At 39.4% G+C, this 24,104-nt stretch overlaps 1 protein-coding gene across 1 annotated transcript in view; it reads right to left on the reverse strand.

Moving 5' to 3' along the window:
• Nucleotides 1-24,104, reverse strand: part of HSD17B12 (hydroxysteroid 17-beta dehydrogenase 12) — a 165,413-nt gene that overhangs the window by 39,453 nt on the left and 101,856 nt on the right. The window contains exons 4-6 of the mRNA XM_060606434.3: nucleotides 21,306-21,413; nucleotides 5,550-5,614; nucleotides 4,415-4,459 (exon numbers count right to left, since the gene is read on the reverse strand). Of these exons, the coding sequence (XP_060462417.1) occupies nucleotides 4,415-4,459; nucleotides 5,550-5,614; nucleotides 21,306-21,413 (218 nt within the window). The remainder of the gene's footprint in view (nucleotides 1-4,414; nucleotides 4,460-5,549; nucleotides 5,615-21,305; nucleotides 21,414-24,104) is intronic.

Raw genomic sequence — 24,104 nt, forward strand, 5'->3', positions numbered from 1 at the left:
ACCCAGTGCACACCACTCGCCTCTGCCTCCTCGAGTCAAACCATTCTTACACCTGAACACTCACTAGTCATCTATGCAACAGAGATGCCAACCACACGGATCCTGTCTGCAGCACAACAAAGACCACTTGGCTACCCTCCGGATGCTATTCATTCCGTGGTGAATAAAGCAAGAGTTTTGAACTGTTTTTCCACTAAAAGTGCACATCACAAAGGTACAGGAAGGTTCATATTTACTCTAAAGATAAAATAAAGGATGACTATTCAGCTTAATGTACAAGTGTTTTAAAATTTTTTTAATGTTTATTTATTTCAGAGAGAGAGACAGACAGACAGATAGAAAGAACACAAAAGGAAGAGGGGCAGAGAGAGAGAGGGAGACACAGAATCCAAAACAGACTCCAGGCTCTGAGCTGTCAGCGCAGAGCCCAACGCAGGACTTGAACCCACAAGCCGCAAGATCATGACCTGAATCGAGGTTGGACGCTCAACCGACTGAGCCACCCAGGCGCTCCAGTGCTTTGAATAGCAAACGCCCTTAGTGCTTTGTAAATGGGATGTGATTTGCAAAAATCAGGCTTACAGACATGGTAAGCCTAAACCCAGTTCCTGTGGCGGTGACACTTCCCACAATATGGTTCACCATATGATATGCTATGACATGTTTAATAAGTTAGCATTTGTCTCCCTGACTCATTTCGTGGTTGAACAAGTACGTATGCCAATGTGGAAAGACAAAGCAGAAGAGAAAGAAGGAAGAAGAGGGAGAAGCATTTCATAATCTGTCGAGATATTAGGACTGGTGCCGCACATTCTTATTTCACAGTTATTTAAAAAAACCTGAGAGGTACTCTACAGTGCTGTTGGATTTGTGCTGCTTTTTCGGCACTGACCCCCTGCCTACTTGTCTTCAAGCAGGCATGAGGTGACCACCACCACACGTGTTGCTCTGGCTCAGAAGCTGCTTGAAGGATGCAGTGTGTGGCCGTGAAACACAGCAAGCTGACTGGTTCTCACAGGTCAAGGTCAAGACCCTGGGCTTTTACCGTTAGTATTCAGTAGACTGCCAGCCAAAAATGCATGTCTTGGGAGACAGAGGAGGCCGTGTTTTTTTAATATCAAGGCATATAAACATGGAAGCACTGACAAGCAGAAGGCTACAGGAGAAAATACTACTGTATCTAGAGTAAAAATTATATATGGCTTATCTGACAAAGGGGTTAAAATTTTCAGGAGACTGGGGCGCCTGGGTGGCTCAGTCGCTTAAGCAAGACTTTGGCTCAGGTCATGATCTCGCCGTTCCCAAGTTCGAGCCCCACATCGGTCTCTGTGCTGACAGCTCAGAGCCAGGAGACTGTTTCAGATTCTGTGTCTCCCTCTCTCTTTCTTTCTTTTAAAAAAAAAATTTTTTTTTTTTAATGTTTATTTATTATTGAGAGACAGAGAGAGATAGAGCATGAGCATGGGAGGCGCAGAGAGAGGAGGAGACACTGAATCCGAAGCAGGCTCCAGGCTTTGAGCTGTCAGCACAGAGCCCAACTCAGGGCTCAAACTCACAAACTGTGAGATCATGACCTGAGCTGATGTCAGATGCTTAACCGACTGAGCCACCCAGGCGCCCCTCCCTCTCTCTTTCTGCCCCTTCCCCACTCACACTCCGTCTCTCTCAAAAATAAACATTAAAAAATTTTTTTCATAAAAAAAAAAATCAGGACATTAATTTGTAGCTAATATTAACACTTCTATAAAATAAAATTTAAGCACTTCAATATACTTTTCATCATTAACTCATTAAATATATTAGGAAATACATGTACACAGTTGTAACAACTCATCATTTTTAGGCATTTGGCCAAATGTGCTAGAAAACATTATCAAAACAATAGTACACAACAGTCATTTCAAGAGGCAAAACCACAAAGTATATTAATTATAGACCAGAATGTTAGTTTTGATCAAAAAACTTTGCCTACGGGGGCGCCTGGGTGGCTCAGTCGGTTAAGCGACCGACTTCAGCTCAGGTCATGATCTCACAGTCGGTGAGTTCGAGCTCTGCGTCGGGCTCTGTGCTGACCGCTCAGAGCCTGGAGCCTGTTTCAGATTCTGTGTCTCCCTCTCTCTCTGACCCTCCCCCGTTCATGCTCTGTCTCTCTCTGTCTCAAAAATAAATAAACGTTAAAAAAAAAAAATTAAAAAAAAAAAAAAAGCTTTGCCTACTAACGAATAAACTCAGAGTTGCACACAGATACTAAACATCTTTATCAGCTCTGAGAGTAATAGTAACATTCATGAAGGCCCTCACTAGGAGCTGGGTACATTACCTTATTTAATTCCCAAAACAACTCTGTGAGGTAAAGAGATTAACACCCTCAATTTTACACATGAAAAATGGAAGCACAGCGGGCAAGTAATCTGTTCTGGGTCAAACAACTAGTAAACTGTAGAGTTATTTAATTGACTTGAAACCTCATACAGATTATTGTCCAACAACAACATTTATACAGGTATGCCAAGAGAAATAGCCTTAAAACTATACAGATATATTCATATCAACCATGGTTTAAAAGCATCCGTTTTGTGTTTGGGGGGTTCTTGCTCCAAATCTACTTAAAGATTGTTAGTAGTTTACCTCACTTAAACTGAATCTTAAGTAAGAAAACAACTCTGGCTAAAAACAATAATGGAAAAGATACACTGATTATTTTCTTTTATAAAATTATTTGTCATATTATAATATAATTCAGATGAGGTGCCTTTAAGTAGCAAGCTACCAAATGTTACACGGTACATATGCAGGGATGATGAAGGTTTTGTTTTGGTAACTGGTTTACATGAACCAACATGTTGTTCAAATCATATAAAACCACACAATAACTGAATTAACTAAGTACTTGAAATGCAACATGTGTAGTATCCAGGGAGAAGCACAGCCATACGTGAAGAAGTGGACAAGGCATAAGATTTTAGGGCCCTTGGACTTGAAATCAAGCATGTAACAGACATCACTTCTCAGGGCATGAAGACATAGAGTTTTTCTTTAAACATTCACAATAGAGAAAATGATCAAGACTGTGCCATCAGCTGAAAACTAGTAATTAAGTTCTTATTTATATTTATCTGGTTAACTCTAATAGATTTGAGTTAAATATTTTTTTATTTCCTTAAACTCGAAGAGTTACTAAACACGGATTTGGCTTTTCTGTCAGTACAACGGTCCCCCTCACCTGTGGTTTCACCTTCCAAGGTTTCAGTTGCCCACAGTCAACCGAGGTCAACTGTGGTCTGCAAGCAGATGATCCTCCTTCAGACACAATGTCAGAAGGTCAAGAGCAGCCTAACACCCGGTCACAGTGCCTACGTCCTTCCCCTCAGTTCATCGCAGCATGTGGGCATTTTATCATTCCACGTCCTCACCAGAAGGGTGAGTACAGCACAGTAAGATATTCTGGGAGAGACCACATTCACCTAACTTTTATTACAGCATTATCATTATAATTGTTCTATTTTATTGTTAGTTATTGTTAACCTCTTACTGAGCCTAATTTAGAAATGAAACTTTATCAGGGGTATGTACGGATAGGAAAAAACAGTGTATATAGGGTTCGATGGCATCTGGGGCTTCAGGCATCTGCCAGAAGTCTTGGAACATATCCCCAGTGGATAAGAGGGACACTGCTGTGTGTTCAAATCTGAAGCTTCTGACGTTGCCTATGCAAATTCTGTCTCGGGCAATGTTTTTTGCTAGGCTAGTGTGCGGAATCAAGGTATGGTATCAGTGACTGCTAACATAAAGAGAAGTAGTGCTCAGATGCTCATATTTGCTACTTATTCCCCACCTCCCACTTTTTTTTTTCTTTGCTGCCCGTTCTTCCTTTTAGCACATGTTAGCTATGGTGTCTTTTCTAGGCACATACAAGTAACACGACTTTAATGCATGCCTACCAACTAGAAGCCAGAGTAATTTTTATGTGTGGCTAATAAAAATCGTTCCCATTACTTTTAGCCCCATACTGCCACACAATGCTTTCCCACAACATTTCATTCTACCGCTTACAATGTGTTACAGGGGATACGAAAATGGAAATAATTTATCAGTGAAGAACCGTGTGTAGATGAAAACTTTGTAAAAATCCGTCTTCAGCCTAAGTTCGTTTGTGTAGTCCCAGGGACTACTGCACTGTTTGCACAGAGGAGGCATTTCATAAATGTTCAATTGTTCAAAAGCAAAATTACACAGAAACTTGTTTGGTCTTCAGCTCTTTCTACACCCCCAAAACATAAGGAAATAAGACCGCCTTCATCAGGGATATGTATTTACATGGAAAGAAGAGATGACTAATGTGAACAAACTGGTCGTGAGTTTTTAAATAGAATGAACCAAAAAGGGATGACATATTTATAAAAAAGCTGCTTACCTTACAAACAGAAAGAACATTAACATTTATCAGTTTCTTGATGGTCTGTAAAACAAATATGGACAATTTTATATACCTCTGATCATGGAAGTAACCATATTAGATACATACATACGTGATCTAGCAAACCACAGAAAGTTTCCCCAGATACAGTAGAGACACAGGAAAATGGCAGGAGTTGGGGTACAAAGGCAGATTTTGTTTTATTCTCAGTGCTACAACACTTTTCTACCAAAAGTAACAATTCATGCTAAAATGCAAAATCCAAGGTAGACGTGTAAGAAAAATCTGGAAGCAAAAGACACTAAATCTAAAAGAAATATGCTATTTTCTTTCTGCTAATATTGAAAGGAGAAATTATTGAATCTAAGATTTTCAACAATTCTTTTTAATTCACATATTCCTTCAAGGATATGCTTTTCTAATTTTTATTAAAGAATTATGCATGGAAGTGCCTGGGTGGCTCAGTTGGTTAAGCATCCAACTCTTGATTTCAGCTCAAGTCATGATCTCACGGTTTGTGAGTCTGAGTCCCACATCAGGCTCTGCGCTGACAGTGCGGAGCCTGTTTGGGATTTTCTCTCTCCCTCTGTCTCTGCCTCTCCACCTCCCCCAGACACGTGCTCTCTCACTCTCAAAAATAAACAAACATAAAAAAAAAAAAAAAAAAGATTTATGCCTGCTTCAAGAATATAGCTTTCATTTTGGTAAGTTTACCTGAATCAACCATATTGCTATATATTAACATATTTATGATTTCTAAATTGAAGTTTATAATCCTGATACTTAAAACAGAGCTATTTTCATATAATATAGAAATAAGGGTAACAAGATGAGCTACTACTGAACTTTGTACTATACTAATGAGGTTATAAACATCTTCTCGTTCAATCCTTCCAAGATCCCTGTGAAGGCACCTATTTTGTGGATGTGGGAATGGACATCCATCTTGTGGATGTGGGATGGTGGGATCACCCCCAAGGTAACTCAGGGAACAAGAAGACAAGCCACAGTGCAAACCCCGGGCAGCTGGACTCAAGTGCTCACAGTGTGAACCATTATACCATACTGCCTTGCCAATATTCACATGCTCTCCTTTTGTTACCACACTATTAAAAAAAAAAAAAAGACTTACATTGTCCAAGTCAGGAACGTCCAGAAAGTATTCAGGATACTCATACGACACTCCCACATTGTTCACTGAAATAAGACAAGATCATTAGCTGGCTAACATAAACTACATTTTATACATTTATTGAAATAAGGAGATTAATAATATCAAGACTAAAGTGATACATACAATGAAATCAAATACTGTTTATGACTGGAGTAATCTTTCCCACACTCTTCCACCCAAAATCTATCAGTATTTGTATAGTTCAAATGTCTTCCTCATTAAGCCCTTCCTGAACCTACCATCCAACCCCCCCTATAAAGGGACTTTCTCTTTGCTTTAATTTCTACAGCCCCTTGGAGTGTGTATTCTGCCTCTGTGATAGTTATTTATAGATATCGCTTGATCCCTCTCTAGACTTACATTTTCATAATGGAGTAGAAAGAGTGAAGGGTATTGCAGCGTAGGGGACCAGAAACCCGCATTCTACTAGAAACGGAAAACATGTGACTAGGGATAAGTCACGTATGAGACGCATCTCAGTTTCTTCATCTCTAACACGAGAGCTTGTTTAATCATTCAACAAATATTTGCCATATGCCTACATACAAGACATGCACTAGAAACTAGAAACACCAGAAAGAAAAAGGCAATCTTTGGCATCATGGTGCATGCTGTGTTGTAGGAAGAGAAAGACACTGAACAAAAAGAATAAAACATTTATTTCATTACAAAGTACACTGTGCCATGGGAGCCTACGCCTGGGGTCTGACATCATCCAGGGAGTGAGGGAAGACTTCTTCGTGGAGGCCGAGAGTAGGTTCAGACTAAATGTCTCCAATGAACCATCCGTCCCTACCAGACCATAAGCCCTGAAAATCAAGATCATGTCCTTGTCTTTCTATATCCTCCCTCCTCAGTCACCTCACCTAAGGCTGGGACTACAGGACAACTGAGAAGCCAAGAAGAAATTTATATACAATTAGGTACATGACTAATACTCAGATATCCTATGGTTCTCCCTAGCTCTGGAAAGACAAACCCAGAATAAGGAACGTTTGTAGGAATACATAAAATATCTCGGAATTTATTTTAATTAATAATGAAATGGATAATCTCTATCTACATTTAATCACTACAACAACCCTACTAGGTAGTTCCTATTACTACCTCCCTTTTACATAGTAGGAAACCAAAGTTCACAGCGGTTAAATAATTTGCCAAAGGACATAGAGCAAAGTAAGACTGGGACTCCAACTCTGGAAATTTGACTTCAGAGGCTGGGCTCTTAACCAGCATATTAAAGCTGCATTGCCTCCACCCAGTATTCAGTTCAGGAAAAAATATCAGCAGTAATTGGGTAAAAAAAGAAATCTGGTAGCCATGTTTAATAAAACTGGAGTATTAGAAAAGAAAGGTTTTGGTAGTAAAAAGATGGTGAAATTATGATCCGTCTGCGAAAACTCAGAAGGCACTGTGCCAAATAAACCCGGTAACAGTAGCAGTAACTCTTTCAGTAGACTAACAAAATTAGCGGTGCGAAATAACTCAATAAGGGTTCTATAGTTAGCAGTAAGCCAGTCACTTGAGGCTGTGAGTCTCAAGATTCTACCTGCACAACTTGGTCGGGATGGACTAAACAAAATCACTGAAAATTATCTGAAAATCAGAAAGCAAAGAACAGTGGCAAAGCAAATTGTACATAATTACAATGTATGCTCTTGTGGACAAGGATTATATCTAAACATAATTAATAACCACAGGTCCAAATCTATTTGTAATTTATTCAACAGGTTCTCTACCCGCCAGAGGTTCAAGGAATCGATTTTATACAGACCTTTAACAATTAAGGCTAAACTGGTTAAAGGTGAGGCATTATGTGCCCTTGACTTTGCTTTACCCATGGATAGAATTATAAAGGATGAATAACTCACAGCCTAAGAGAAACAACAACTAAAGTATCTGTTAAAATGCTACAAATAAACAAAATATTTGTTACAAAGTCAGCTTAAAATAGACTCTTCAAGGAAAGGTTTTGCCAAATTGTAATGTTCTTCAGGATTGAAGAAAAATTCTGACACTCACAGCCAACTCCATTTCCCCTCACTCTCCTGGATCTAGAATACCTTTTTCAGTTTTCTTTGTAGCCAATGGAAATACTAATACTCCAGTTCAAAGTGCTGAAGAAAACTGGATAGTGTAATTATAAATGTTTTATTCACATTTTTTTAAAGACTTGATGCTTTTTTAGGAGTTAATTTATTTTGAGACAGTGTGTGTGCACAAGAAAGGGAGAGGCAGAGAGAGGGAAACAGAGAATCTCAAGCAGGTTCCACACTGTCAGTGCGGAGCCTGATGTGGGCTCAATCTCTCGAACCATGAGATCACGACCTGAGCTGAAACCAAGAGTCGGATGCTTAACCAACTGAGCCACCCTGCCACCCCCCAAATCTTTTAAAATCCAGATTGTGTGTGTGTGTGTGGGGGGGGGGGGTGTTGTGTGTGTGTGTGTGTGTGTGTTTAATCTGGGAACTCCATAAACAGTACACTTGATTTAGTAATTTCAACATGTACTGCACGTACAAAGTTGAGCTAAGGAAGCCCACAAAAAACCAAGCAAGCAGGGCAATGTCACTCTGATTAAGGCACTAACAATGGACAATCTTCGGATCTGTTTCTAATTGAGCAAAGGGAGCCATCAAAACTACATACTCACACAATGAAAATGTGAACATCTATTTAATGTAGTTCTAAAAAAAAAAAAAAAAAACATGGTTCAACACTTTAGCCCAAAGAAACAGAATCATGTATAAGGGCCATGTTATTATAACCAAAAACATACACAGCAAAAAAAAATGTTAAAGCTGGAATAGATCTTTCAGAGCATCAAGCCCAATTTTATGAGGGGAAGTACATTACAAGGTCAGACTGGCAATTTGTCCTATTCCAGGGCTTAGGACTCTAAAATCCCTTCCTGTTTTGTTAGTTGCGCCTTTTGCTTGTGAAATATTCACTACCCGTAATCTCTCCACGGTTGGTAATCACTTTAGAGTGCTATTATTTAAGAGTACAGAGAAAAACAACTGTTGCTCTCAAATAGCTATTTCCATAAACTGCACAATAGTGCAAATCTTTTGAAAAAGGCAACCCCACTGCAATTTTATTTTGAGACATTAGGTGGCAGCAATAACCAAACGGCGGGCGGAAAGCTTTAAGGGAATTGGAAAAGGAAGAAAACAGGCTTTGGGTAGGAGTGAAGGATGGAAATATTTCCATTATAATGTAATCTCGCTAAGAATCGGTGCGTGCAATGCCAATATTACAGAATTCATTATAGAATTCACCAAACTAAACAGTGCCACAAGTGGTTCCAAAAGTATTCAGATAGTTGAAAATCCCTTCTAAATGGTAGCATTTTAAATTGGCATTAAATATCTGTTTATTAGTCAAGGTCGCTTTTTTTTTTTTTTTAAACTTCTTCAAGTAAAACACAAGAGACAAATTTTAAATTTTTTATTCAGTGACCCACAAAAACCTTTCACTCGCATAAAAGACACTGTGTCTTTCCAAAAACAAAGGATGCCCATGTCATCTCAGAATTCCAACTAGGACTTCAACAATCACCACAGGATCATGAACAGATAGGCAATCTTTCCTGTCAGCTTCTCATTGGAGTGCTAAGATAAGAAAAGTTCGAGAGAACAGATGAGGCAAACAGAGAGCAGAGGTCACAAAAGACCAAGAACAAGGGCAGGGTAATTGGAAAAAGAAGGACGCGGTGGTGAAAGGAGCAATTCTAAAAGAGCTGGCCCTCGCTGGAAAGAACAGTCAATGCCTGGTGCTCAGCAGTGCCCTCCCACACCCCCATGCAGAACTTCTGAAAACACCAATACTGATAAAGTATTGTATTATAAAGACTCAAAATCCAGAGTAATTCTGAAATGTTATGTAGATATTCTGTATCATATGATTGCTAAAAATCACTTCCACATCTCTCATACTTAAAAAGAACATACACAAGATTTCTGTTTCTTCTAAATTCATTTGCCGCTGTTTCTGACCTTACCAAACTTCGAATCATTTATTAAAACCATCTGCTTTTGAGATAGTGATGTCATTAGAAAATCAGATATTTGGTATCTGGTTGGGCATGAGGGAGGAAAATACACTAAGTTACTAGAAAATGAAAATCTACTTGAAGAAACAGTGATAACCGATACAGGTGACCACACACAAAACACCTTCAATCTGCTTTTTTTAGATTAATCAGAGGCGTAAGAAATTAAGGTAATATAAAAATACATCATCTAATGGTTGGGCTTCCCAGTAGATGTCAAATAACGTAAAGTATTCCCGATTTCCCACTCATCATATCAAAGTACAGATGTTAAAGGTAATTTCAGTCACATTTATAGTGATACAGACTAATCCAGCCCAAGCACTCAAATTAAAGACTAGAGAAATGGAAAACCTATTATAGTTCATTAATAAAATGGATTCGAAAAAAAATGCTGCCACTCATCCCTTTTCAAAACAAACTGAGTTTTTTTGAATGCAGACTTCAGGAATAGCGTATAAGCCAAAAGCAGGTAGAAACTTCTCCCATCTTAAGCTTTTGAACTCACAGGGTCCAACAGACCCAAGTTTCAGCCCTAGCTCTACTACTACGAGCTCCTGACAAGAGGCAAGTGATTTCACCCCAGTGAGCCTCGGTTTTCTCAATGTCCTTATATATAAAACAGGGCTAATAATTTAAGAAATGATAGGGATCAAATCTTTAACCCAATTCCTGGAACATATCAGTATGTTAATCAGTGGAAGAGGAAGAGCATTTATTTTTGGGTGATCATTTCTTCTTCTTCTTCTTCTTCTTCTTCTTCTTCTTCTTCTTCTTCTTCTTCTTCGTTTTTAGTTTATTTATTTTGAGAGAGAGAGCAAGCAGGGAAGGGGCAGAGAGAGAGAGAGAGAGAGAGAGAATCCCAAGCAAGCTCCGCACTGTCAGTGCAGAGCCCAATGCAGAGCTCACACTCACAAACTATGAGATCACGGCCTGAGCCAAAATCAAGAGTTGGACACATAACCGACTGAGCCACCCAGGTGCCCCTGTGTGGTCATTAATTCAACAGGTAGTTCCTGAACCACTCTGTACCCAACACTATTCTAGGTGCTGAGATGCAGCAGGAGAGGCAAAGTCCCTGCTTTTATCATATGTGGACAGCAGCAAAGTGGAGAGATCCTGTGGAAACAGCCAGAATAACTGCTCGTACTGATTAAGGGTATCCCAGTTGTTCCTCTACCCTCTATTTCTTTCAAGTAGATCTAGTCTGACAGTCTATAGAGAGTTTGCAAAGTGAGGCAAAGAAAATTCCTTCTTTGCCTTATTTAACATATTGCTGTAGCTAGCACATGTTCATACTCTGACAGATGATATTTGGAACACCATGTAAAACATTTTGCAAACTTTACAGTTTTCATACACTTGTGAGTAGCAATTTCTAAATAAAAGAGAGTTTACAAGGCTTTAAATTTGCAGTGCCTTTAATCAGAAATTGAAAAGTTAAGACTGAGTCAGAAGCAACACAACAGAACACTTTATTTCTACTGTTTAATTATAAATTGCTATGTGATCCTCATTACAAAACTAGGTAAGATCTGCCATCCATAAACTCAGAAGAGAGGAGGAAAGAAGGATGACAGGAGGTTGGTGGTTAAATCTGAGCGAATGGGAGGAACATTCGTCAACTTCATGCATTATGGTTCTGTTTACATTTCTGAGATCACAGCTAATTACCCAGTTTTAAGTTAAAGGTTCTGCTTTAATTAATACCATTAGTGGTTTTCAAGTGAAAGGAGACACATTTGAATTCTAAGTCTTATTCTCACTTTAGAAATCCAATCTCATCCAACACATCTAATGGAATTATACGGCACTATACTTAGTCTGATAATGTTCCTGATGAGTCTCCTAGTCTTAAAAAAAAAAAAAAAAAAAAAAAAAAATCCATGTATCTATTCCACTTGCTGTGATTGGCAGCCCCAGGCTTTGGCCTCATTCAACACAGAGGAGGGCACTGGTGCCAGGGATCCACAGGTCCACTTGAATCTCCACTTGGACTTCTCATAGCTCTCTCAAGCTTAACATATCCCAAAGTGAAATCATCATTTTCTTTACAGAATTTTCTCCCGATCTAGGGTTTCTTGTCTTAGGGAAACAGCACAGAGTTGCTCAAGTCAGAACCTGCAAATTGCAAACCACTACTTGTATAATCCTGGACAATATTTAACCTCCTTAAGTCTGTTTCTTGTCCTAAAATGGGCACAGAAGCAGTAATGTCTACTTTATAGTACTGTTGAGGATTACATGAGATTTGTTAGCATGGTGTCTGGCATATAGAAGCACTTGGGGATGTTGGCAATAATGATTGGACACACCAAACAACTGCTATTGTTATTAATCAGTGCTTCTATCAGACAAAACCTCTGATGAGGACCCTCTCTCAATAGACACTGGTCCTGTTTCTACTTCCTAAACATCTCTGTAGTCAGGCTACTTCTAACCATTCCCAGTGCCTGAATCCTAATGTAACCACTGTCATCTTCTGTGTCATTGCTGAAAGAAGCTTACTGGTTTCCTTTTATCAATTCCTGCCCTCTTCCACTTGAAGTCAGAATAATCTCTCTAAAATGATGTCAATTTACTGCTTAAAACTCTACAATGTCTATACTGTCTTTCCAGTAGAGCCCAAACCTATTAACCTGATTTTCTAAGCCTTTCATGAACTGGTCCTGGTTATCTCCTGACTGGCCACTGTCCCCTTTGCAGTCCGTGCTCTAGATTTACAGTTCTTCCATCAGTTCCTCCAACCTGTCAAGCACATTCACCTCCAGCCTTTTCTTCTACCTGGAAACCCTTCCCACATCTCTTCTCCCAGGGTTAATCAGCCTTTAGGGCTCACTTTAAATATTACTTTCTCAGAGACCATCTCTGACACCCTCAGCTTTCTCAGTAACATATTCTTTCATTACATTCACAGCTTGTTCAATAGCTGCCTTCCATAAAAGCAGAATGAGTATCAGTTTTATTTACTGCCGTATCTCTGGAATTTTATGTGTTGAATGAATTAGTACATGAATCAATCAACAAACAGAAAGGAAAGGTGCCCTATAATAAAGTATTTGTCTGGTCTTTGTCCCAGATTTCTGGGGTAGAGGTTCTAAACCCTTGCTATTTCCAAGATGATAGGAGTTTCTTTGTAATTCATGGTGGGCCTTTTTTTTTTTTTTTTTTAAGCTTTATTTATTTAAGTAATCTCTACACTCAACGTAGGGCTTGAACTCATGACCCTGAGACCAAGAGTCACATGCTCTGCCTGCTCTACTGACTGAGCCAGCCAGGTTGGTTGGCCTTTGGATCACAACTGAGATTATGCTAATGAGATGAATCAGGATAGGGCTTGGTCACCAAAGAGACCAAACTGTGTGACTAGGAGGCTAAGGCCTTGAGCCAGCCCAACCTGCGAAAAGGGAGAGGGACTAGAAACGAAGTTCAGTCACATAGCCAAAGATTCAATTAATCATGTCTACATAATGAAACTCCAATAAAAATTCTGGACACTGAGCTTTCTGGTTGGTGAACATTAAGCACAGGGAGGGGGTTCACCTTAACCCCACAGAGAGGCACAGAGTTCAGAACCCTCTCAGATCTTGCCCTATGGGTCTCTTTATTTGGCTAGTATTAATTCCTATCCTTCATAATAAAACTCTACTTGTGAGTATAGTGCTCTCCTAGTTCTGTAAGATGTTCTAGCAAATTATCAAACCTGAAGGGGTGATGGGAACCCCCAAATTTGTAGCCCGTTGGTCAGAAGTGCAGGTGGCCTGGAGACTGCTATATTTGAACTAAGGGCAGTCTTGTTGGGGACTATGCCCTGAACTTGTGGAGTGCACATTAACTCTGGGTGGTTAGGGACAAAATTGGATTGCATTACAAAAGGGAAGTTTTGGAAGTGTCTTAAACCCATAAATCATATCCTGATGTAATAGGCAAACGACCATCTGTTCTATCATCCCATCATGTTCCTGTAAGCCTTTCCTGTATACTTAAGCTAATAGCCTCTGCCCTTTCTTGGGCGTGAGCCATTTTATACCTGAGCTATGGGGGCAGGTGGTGGTATTTCCAAACATGAAAATTTATCTTTGGTACTCTCTCAACTAACTTTCTCTTGCCCTTCTATTCTTCCTCCCTTTCACAACACCCCACTGACCAACCTACCACTACAGTTTCCTCTTTTTTGTTGTTTTTTTAAGATTTTAAGTAATCTCTACAGTTGAACATGGGGCTTGAGGACTCGGGGGACCCTGAGATCAAGAGTCACACACTCTACCGACTAAGCCAGCTGTACCCTTCTACAGTTTCCTCTTTAAGTCTCTTCCTTTCCATTTCAAAATGATTTTTTCACGTCTTTCACTAACTACAACAGCCATTTCCTGCAGGTGACTAATCCATCAAGGTCATAAACTAAATGTACTAATCCCAATAAGATGTAAATGAAGATGTCACTGGCCCTTTCGGAGACATTTTAAAAGTCAACTTAAAGCTAATTTCTAACTGGTAAAGTTCCTGAAGAGAGCAAGAAGTTAACAAGTAGCTTTATAAATTTCTAAATCCTCTGAAGAAGCAAGACTCTTCTACTTGTAACTTCCTTAGTCAGCTGGGACTGGGAAGCTACGCAACTCTTAACAAGTTCCTTCCTTCCCAGCGGTCCTGAAGAATTTTCCACAACCCAGTTCCTACAGGCCTTGGCTCTCTCTCCTCAGCCTATACCTATTTCTCTTCCTTTGATATATTGGGGACTTATATTGGGGACTTATATTGAACTATATAAGGAAGTCACCTCTGGATTCCAACCCAAATAACCTAGGAGTTTGCCATTTGGAAGCGAACTGGCCCTTTCCCTGAGTAGTGAATAATATTCTTGGGCCTTCTGTTGAGAAGTTTTAAAGACTTAAGTATAAACAGAGATAGAGTAGACTGATCTTAACTATTCATCTCTGCTCAAACCATATTTGAGGATAAATATTCTCAACATTTGACCATTCTCTATCTTGTAACATTCTGGAAAATACTAGGTTTTAGAGGAGAAAAATGGAACACATGCCTCCAAAGCATTACCCATAAACTATAAGGCTGCATGGGCAAAGATAACAAAAAGATATCTTTGCATTTAGCTGAGGAGAAAAGAAGGACACAAATTAAAAGAAAATATCCCATCAAATACATAAGCGGAGCAAGTATTCACTTAAAATGGCATGGGAAGAAAAAGAAGAGTAAGTTCTATTCTAGCTTTTGCAGTCAATAATTTTTGCAATTAATTGACTTTTATTATCTATACTATTGTTGGCTACATACTATTATCTATACTGTTATTTATACTATTGCTATTGTCTATACTATTTTTAATATTACACTATTAAAATGATGCCTCTTCAGAAAATTATGGCACTGCATGCACATAGGAAAAGGTCAACAGGTAATAAACACTCCTGAATACACTAAGCCAGCACAGCGTCACATCAGCCTGTACCAACTAAGTCTCTTGATTCTGCAACTTACACAAAGCATGACAGTATGTATGCATGGAGAAGACCTTGATAGCGTTTGGCATGGTGAGATTCTTGGTCTAGGACGCATTAAGAGCTTGAATAAAGCTGTGATTGATTTTTTTTAATGATTCACAAATGAAGTAGCTGTTTTCTCCATGAAGACCTTTTTATTTTTTCTTCTAGGACAAAGAATGTCACTTTTTAAAGGTTAAAAAAAAGTCATAGTAGTGGAATTTGAAAACAGTGTTGTCTGTGGCATACTTCAAATCCAAGGCTACTCTTTTGGCCTTGGTAAAATACGCCTCCTGCGATGTGTTATGCCAAGTCCTCCAAACCAACAGTGGAGCACACATGAGAATCTCTCCTGAGGAAGCAAGCAAGTAAGCATTGTAGCATTTGCATTTTGTTAACCCGATTGTTTGCTTATTCAAAGCAGTATTGATGTCATTTTCTCTAAATAGTTGAAGTTTTTTAAGCTTTCTCAAATCTGTGTTTCTTGGCATTTGCCTGAAAGAAGACAGCAGATGCTTACTTATTTTACATAACAGAGTTAAGAATCCAACTTCTCAACCTTAAGCATTTATAGTCTATCAAGTTACTGTGACCTTTCAGTATAAATTCAAACAATTCATGGCCATTTTCTTCCCACTTATCTTACCGAAAACTTGATGTTTCTTTCATGACAAAGGGCTTTAGCATTTTCCTTTGAAATTCTGACAATGCTCATTTTCTTTATTAAGCACTGACTATATACTTTGGTGGTTAATGCTATCCAAACAAATGGAGTATACCTTGGTGATTTATTTTTCCTTTTATCATTCCCAGTTTCATTAATACTCAGTAGAAAAAATTCCTTTCTACGCCTTCATATAGATTGCTAGGTCTTACCAGAAATCCATCTACATGTTTATTATTCTAGCAAATGTAAGAAAGGTGAGGCCATGACATTACACGAAGGAGGAAGGAGAATAAATGAGATTATTTCCTCCTTATGAGACAGAGGTTAGGGTATGTGGGATCTGGGTGGGGAGCAAAGAGGGAGGAAGGTGAAGATACATACCCAGGGAATTATAAAAAAAAAAGGAAACGGGGGCACCTGGGTGGCTCAGTTGGTTAAGTGTCTGACTTCGGCCCAGGTCACGATCTCGTGGTTCATGGGTTCAAGACCTGTGTTGGGCTCTGTGCTGACAGCTCGGAGCCTGGAGCCTGCTTCAGATTCTGTGTCTCCCTCTCTCTCTACCCCTCCCCCGCTCACACTGTGTGTGTGTGTCTCTCTCTTTCCAAAATAAACATTTAAAAATATTTTTTAAAAGAAAAAAATACATAAAAAGAAAACATAAACATTAGATTCCTCCCCCAACAACAGGTTCTACAATACAACCTGTTCTACACTAGAGAACGAACTGTAAGATTAGAGTTGAAATATGACCTAGTGATAAAATGTAGCTCATAAAGTGTTTTATATTTATATTTATATTTATATTTATATTTATATTTATATTTATATTTATATTTATATTTATATTTATATTTATAAGGTGTTTTAGTAGTTCCCTCCAAAACCTTGACAAAATTACGATGCAATGTAAGTCTATCTGCTAATAATTGTCAATAATTATGTACACCTTATGATTAAGGAGACAGTTGTAATAGAGTAGGAAGAAAACGAAACACTCAGCCAGTTAATAAGATAATGTACGTGAAGATGGTGGTATAGACTTGAAAGGATTATGCAAACATAAGCTACAATTATTTTTATCATCGATTTGTCACCAAATAGAAATTTATGCATGTAAGTTGTGTGTGTGTGTGTGTGTGTGTGTGTGTGTGTATGCCAATAAGTAATCAATCAGTTTAATTGCAGTGTAACTTTAAAGCGGGGTTTCTCAGCCTCAGCACTACTAAGATTTTAGGTGATGTCCTTGCTGTGGGAGTCTGTCCGTGTGTTGTAGGATGTTTAGCAGCTTCCCTGACCCGCTAGACCTGACCCACTAGGGGCTACTAGAAATTCTTCCACCTCCTCCCTCAATTAGTCACCATTAGAAATGTCTCTGGACAATGCCAGACAATGCAAAATTGCTCCTGGCTGAAAACCCTGTTAAAGCCTAAGAAAAATGTAAAAATTATGGCTCACCCACACAAACTGAGGATGAGAGACAGCCAGTATGAACTGGAAGCAAAGATGTCCCTCACTGGGCACAATATGGCTACTGAACACTTAAAATGTGGCTAATCAGAAATGAGAAATGTTGCAAGCATAACATATGTAGGAAAGGAAGACGTAGTATGAGAAAAAGAATGCAAACTATTTCAATAACTTTTTATATGGATTACATGCTAAGGTGATATTTTGGATATGGAGGGCTAAAATAAAATACATTACCAAAATGAACTTTATCTGTTACTGTTTACTTTTTTTAAATGTGGCTACTAGAGAAGTTAAAATGACACACTGGCTCATGTTATATTTCTATATTTCTATCAGACAAGGGCTGAACTTGAGCAAAAACTATCCCTCCTTCACACTAATATTCTAAGCAGCCTTTCTTTGATGATAGGGAAGGGAACTCAAAAGAGCTCTGTCCTCAGTTTTTTCCTTACATTCTCTATATTCGCCTTGGATGAGCTCTAGTCTCAATGTTTCAATGAGATTACTATTTACAGATAACTAATCTCCAAACTCTATCTCCTGTTCATAGCTCAACTAAAACCTAGATCCAGGGCACCTGGCTGGCTAAGTTGGTAGAGCATGGGACTCCTGATGTCAGCATCATGAATTTGGGCCCCACATTAGCTGTAGACATTATTTAAAAAATAAATAAACTTAAAAAAAAAAAAAGAGACAGAGAAAACCCTACTTTAAATAAATAAGCAAATAAATAAATCAATCCTAGATCCATATATCCAACTATCAACTTAACAACCCCACTTGGGCATCCTGGATGAACCCCAAACTTAAACGATCCTCATCCCAAACAAGATTCCTTCAGGATTCCTCATTTTAGTAAATGGCCCCATTGACCAGGTTCTCAGGCCAGAAACCTGAAAGTCATCCATGAGTGCTCTCTTCTTCATCCCCCTTGCAATCTCTCACAAAAGTCTGCTTCATTTACTTCCTAGTATTTCTGGAATCCTCCTTTCTCCCACCCCACGGCCTAGGCCAAGTCACCATTACTGTGCCCTATATCAACTCCCTCTTCCCCTTTATACTGTTACTACACCATACCCTGCCCTTCTCAAAAGTGCTGTCTTTCCTACTAGAACATTATACTACATGAAGTCAGGCGCTTTCTTGTTTGTTGCTATGTCTCTGGTTCTTTGACGAAAAAATGAATGAAAGCATAAAGAGGGTACAAACTGCTACCTTACAGGTTGCAATTTACTAAGGAGCTGGACTGTAAGAACAAGGGTTCCATTAGCATATGAGGCCTGGAAAATATCAGTCTTTATGTCTAAATACAGACTTAGGTGTAGACACAAGTCCTAGGGTTCCAGAAGTGGGGAAATGTGCTTGGGCACCACATGCCCTGTACTCTCATCCTTCACAGATCTCTCTACTGTGCCTAAACTCACACTGTAAACTCTCTATATGTTGGGTCAGGAAAGAACAGCTGAGACTGCCTTTTATAATCCTCCAGCCCTCCGGGAAAATGATGCCTGACATTTCCCATCTTCAGCACCATTGTCTCAGAGTATCTATAGTTTCAAAGTTACCCAGTGAAAAGCAGCTAAAAGTTATACAAAGCTTTAAACAATCATGAACTATTTCTGAAACAAAATTATTCTCCAAGAATAGAAGTTCAAGACAAATCTCTTCTCATTAGGGATACTCAATCTACCTCTGCGCTTAAGCCAGCCTTCATTCCCCTATCCATGTACAACTAGTTTGAAAGGGTGGAGAATGGACCATGGCCGTGTCTATCCTAACTAGTAAGTTACAGCTGCTGCTGATTAGGAAGTTTGAAATGACAAGAATTTTATAGATGTTAGTGGTGTTCTGGGTATTCCAGAACTGGGCTAAGAAGGAGGAACTTGTAAAAGATTCCAGGCAATGCATGTATTTAGAGAAGAACATGTAGACACATGGGCAAAAACCACACCCATGTCTCCATTCACCTTTTGCCATGGGCTCTCCTATAAGTGGGAGAGTAGTGGTGTGGGTAGGCAGGGTGTGGTGTTATGTGATAGGGACCAGGCAGGAGCTGAAGCACAGCACGTCAAGGCCAGGGTGAATTGCAGGTCCAAGGGCACTACATAGGCTACATATATGTAACTCTTTTCTTTTATTGTCTTATCCAGAAATTATATAAAAGACCACTCTACAGTATGAGGAGGGGAGGTGGGGTCTCAACTAAAGAAAGGTTAGGAAACTTTTTTTAAGTTTGTTTGTTTGTTTGTTTGTTTGTTTATTTATTTATTTATTTATTTTGAGAGAGAGAGAGAGTGAGAGAGAGCACAAGCACACATGCAGGGCTGAGGGGCAGAGAGAGAGGGAGATGGAGAATCTCAAGCAGGCTCTGTGCTGTCAGCTCAGAGCCGGATGTGGGGCTCAATCAGAGAGTCTGACTCTTGATTTAGGCTCAGGTCATGATCTCATGGTTTGTGGAATTGAGCCATGAGTGGGGCTCTGAGCTGACAGCGTGGAGGCTGCTTAGGATTCTCTCTTTACCTCTCTCTCTGCCCCTCACCCCCGTGTATGTGCTTGTGCGCTCTCTCTCTCTCAAAAATAAATAGACTTTAAAAAAAATTTTTTTAATGTTTGTTTATTTATTTATTTTAAAAAATAGGAACACACCTTTTTATTTATTTTTGAGACACAGAGAGACAGAGCATGAACGTGGGAGGGGTAGATAGAGAGGGAGACACAGAATCGGAAGCAGGCTCCAGGCTCTGAGCCATCAGCCCAGAGCCCAACGCGGGGCTCAAACCCACGGACCGCGAGATCGTGACCTGAGCTGAAGTCGGACGTTTAACCGACTGAGCCACCCAGGCGCCCCAATGTTTATTTATTTTTGAGAGAGAGAGAAACAGAGTGTGAGCAGGAGAGGGGCAGAGAGAGAGAGAGAGGGAGACACAGAATCTGAAGCAGGCTCCAGGCTCCAACCTGTCACAACAGAGCCCAACATGGGGCTCAAACTCATGAGCTGTGAGATCATGACCTGAGCCGAAGTCAGCTACCCAACCGACTGAGCCACCCAGGCACCAAGACTTTTTTTTTTTTAATTATTTTCTCTTCATTTTTTCTCCTCTGATAACCCCCAGAAGAAAATGATGACAATTACCAACCAGGCTCACACCAATTTAGGCAGTGGGATAAAGAAATTTGGCAGAGAAGCAAAGCTTTTCTGCACTAGATGTTCTGTGTCTTTCTGGAAATGACTCAAAAAGTGATGAGTACTTTCACAGAGCCCATTTTTTTCCCTTAAAATGTGGTGACTCTTTTCCATAATAATGTTCAATACCTGCCCTATCTTAGCAACAGCATCGCTTTTTAGTAATTAATAAGAGCAAGGTAGCCAAGATATAACAAAATGAAGTAGCAGACTTGGAAAAAACAAATAGAGGGCAGAATCCTGACTTTACTACTTGGTATTCACATGACCTTAGGCAAGACTCTCAGCCACATATTCTCAGCTGGGGTGATCCATCCCAGTGGTACAAAAACTGGCTCAGGGAGTGGGTAGTGTAAGATCTTATTCTTTGTCTGTTAAGGCACAGATATACACATAGTACATAAATAAGACATACTTCATGAGAGGGAAGATTAGGAGAAAGTAATGTCTAAAAGGGCTCTTTGGGTGAGAGAAGGGTGGTAACAAACAAAAGGTTGAGAAACACTTTCCTTGGCCTCCATTTCCTCCCCTGTCAAAATGGGTATCACCCACCTTAAAGAATTATTATGATAGAATCATATCTAAATACATACAAAGAGAATGAGAGACAGAAAATAGAGAAAACAAGCAAAATTGTAAAATAGTCATTAAAATAGAAAACACAAAGACCTAAATGTATATAGATTAATGCCATCTAATAATCAATTGTATAACAAGACTGTTTTCTTCTCACTACTCATTTTACCAACTGAATACCTAATCCAAAAAGGGAATGTACAATCATAGTAAAAGGCAATTAGTAAATGTAAGAAGAATCTATAAATGCGACAAAGATACAAACCTAAAACACCAATTTTCAGGCCTGCCAAGCTTGTTTTAATTTTATCATAAATATCTTCTGATGCAAAGTCAACAGCAATGGTCATTGTTTCCACCTTGAATTTTTCTCCTAGGGAAAAAAAAAAAACACAAATGGAGAGAGAGAGGGAGAATTACAACATGACAATTAAGAGGAAAACAACTGATGACATTATCTTTTCAAACCCTTTTCCCTGTCCAATTCGATATGAAATTTAGACCAGGATAATTTTAAGCAATCATGAGACCATCTAAGAGATGATACAGAGTCAACACAATAAGTCTGCAATAAAAATTCCAATGTTGTTACAGAGCTGGCTGACTGCTCCTTAATCAGTTCTTCCTCTATAAATCAGTAATGACTCCTTTTTAGGCCTGTAGGTACAAATAATAAAACATGTAGGGCACCTGGGTGGCTCAGTCGGTTGGGCGGCCGACTATAGCTCAGGTCATGATCTTGTGGTCTGTGAGTTCAAGCCCCGCATCAGGGTTTGTGCTGAGAGCTCAGAGCCTGGAGCCTGCTTCCGATTCTGTGTCTCCCCCTCGCTCTGCCCCTTCCCTGTTTGCTCTCTGTCTCTGTCTCTCAAAATTAATAAACAATAAAAAAATAAAAAACAAATAATAAAACATGATTCGTATCATAATGTTATATACTGTTTAAATATCACTGGTTTTGTGATTTTAATTGCAAACGATGCTTCATAATTTCAGGAAGAAGGATTTATATTCCAAAATGTTTTAAAGTGTGATATATAAAAGTCCATCTTATTAGGGCACCTGGTGGCTCAGTCGGTTAAGCATCTGACTTTGGCCCAGGTCCTGTCTCGTGGTTCATGAGTTTGAGCCCCTCATTGGACTTTCTGATGACAGCTCAGAGCCTGGGGTGTGCTTTGGATTCTGTATCTCCTCTCTCTGCCCCTCCTCTGCTTGCTCTCTCTTTCGAAAATAAATAAACATTAAAAAAAAAAAAAAGTACATCTTCTTAAAATGGAAATAAAATTAGTATGATCGTAATGGAATTTAGAGGCTTGGTTAATAGTTAATAGCCACTACATTAACGAATCCACACAAAACGCACAAGAATACAGCTGCAAAGTGACATAAGAAAAGACCTCACTCAGTTTTCTACTTTGTACGGGACTACTGAGGTACAAACAGAGCTAATGAAAATAACAGATTGAGAAATGAGACTCTGGAGAAACTGACCTCACTGAGGTAATGCAGAATTTTACTTCTGCCCTCACTCATGAGCCCATTTGAGAAGATGGCATGGACTATGAGGTCCCCCAGGCATGGGTACCAATTTTACTTTCATACATATTTGCTAAATGGCTTTGAGCCATTTGCTAAATGGCTTTGCAAGTCACATTTCCTCCGTGAGCCTCACTCAGCAACCTCTCCCGAAAATGAAGGTGAGGCTACCCAGCTTAAGATTCGAGGCTCGTGTGGTATCTAGTGATATACAAGAGGCACTCCATAAATGTTGGTCCCCTCTCTCCTCCACTAACCCTGTCCTCACTTCACTTAGTGAAGTTCAGGTAACCAAGAATGTTTACTCTTTGGAACTTGATGAGAATCCAAAAGAATTTAAAAACCCTGCTTCCAAAAAAATAGATTTTTCTTCATTTGAAGTTGATGCTGGCTCATCACAGAGTATGGAACATTGATCCACACAGGTCACCGTTCTTGATCCACCACTAAAGAGCTGGTTCACGAGAGATCAGTTTCTTAGTCTCAAGGAAGTATTGACCTTAGGTAGGAACCCATGAACGAACTAGAGATGAGAATATCTGACCTACAAAATATCGTATCTGGTGTTAAAGGCACACTTACTATTCCAATATAAATGAGTTATTATATGTGTTCATGTAATGGAGAGCCACATACACAGTTGTCATTTTATAATAGCTGGTTCAACAGGTCTTATTATAAATGGTTCCCAGGATTTATCACCAGAAAGTAAAGAACACTGCCCTTACTAGAGCCACAGATTCACAAGAAAAAAAGAGCCAAATCAAAATGCTGAAGGATACCTTTTATTAAATGTAAAACTTTATTCAGGAATAAAATAAGATAAACTTATCTATTTATTTTGAGAAAAGCAGAGTATGTTTCCACACCAGTGCTATACACTGACATTTAGGAAAATTCTCTCCAGTAATAAAAGCCACCTCACAACCCCTGAATCAAATTTACTCTTTTAAATCTCACAGGATTTGGGGAATGTACTTATAACATAGAGTCTTATTATAGATGGGCTGCTAAAAATATTCAGAGACCCTTTTGGAAAGAATGTCATTTTGTTTAATAAGAACCCTCAAGTAAGCTTTTCTTTGTACTCACTTTAGGATAAGCAAAATGGCTTCTGATGCAAGTTTTTCAAGGTAAATACAATTTTGAACTTGACCCTGAATTACCCTGAATCATGTCCTACTCCAGTTAACACTGCTGTTCTTCTCCTGGGCTCGACTGCCTCCATCGTGAGCTTCTTCTGCAAAGTAGGTCTGCTGACATCTCCCCCCCCCCCACCCCACCCCCACCAAACCCCCAGAGCTCCAGCTGGCTTACAGTGAGGGTCACAGTCAGCCGTGATAGCCTAACACTGCTTTGAACTCACCTCCACCTCCCTGTTCTGGGTGTCCCCAGTTCTAGCTGCACAGGCCCCGAGCAAGTCTTTAAACTCCCGAAACACACTCAGGGCTTTTGCACTTACGGTTCCCTCTGCCTAGAATGCTCTTCTGCATCCCTGTGTCTGTTGGATCTTTAGGCAAATGTTACCTCT

Source organism: Panthera onca, chromosome D1, assembly GCF_046562875.1.
Source record: "Panthera onca isolate mPanOnc1 chromosome D1, mPanOnc1 haplotype 2, whole genome shotgun sequence".
Lineage (NCBI taxonomy): Eukaryota > Metazoa > Chordata > Mammalia > Carnivora > Felidae > Panthera > Panthera onca.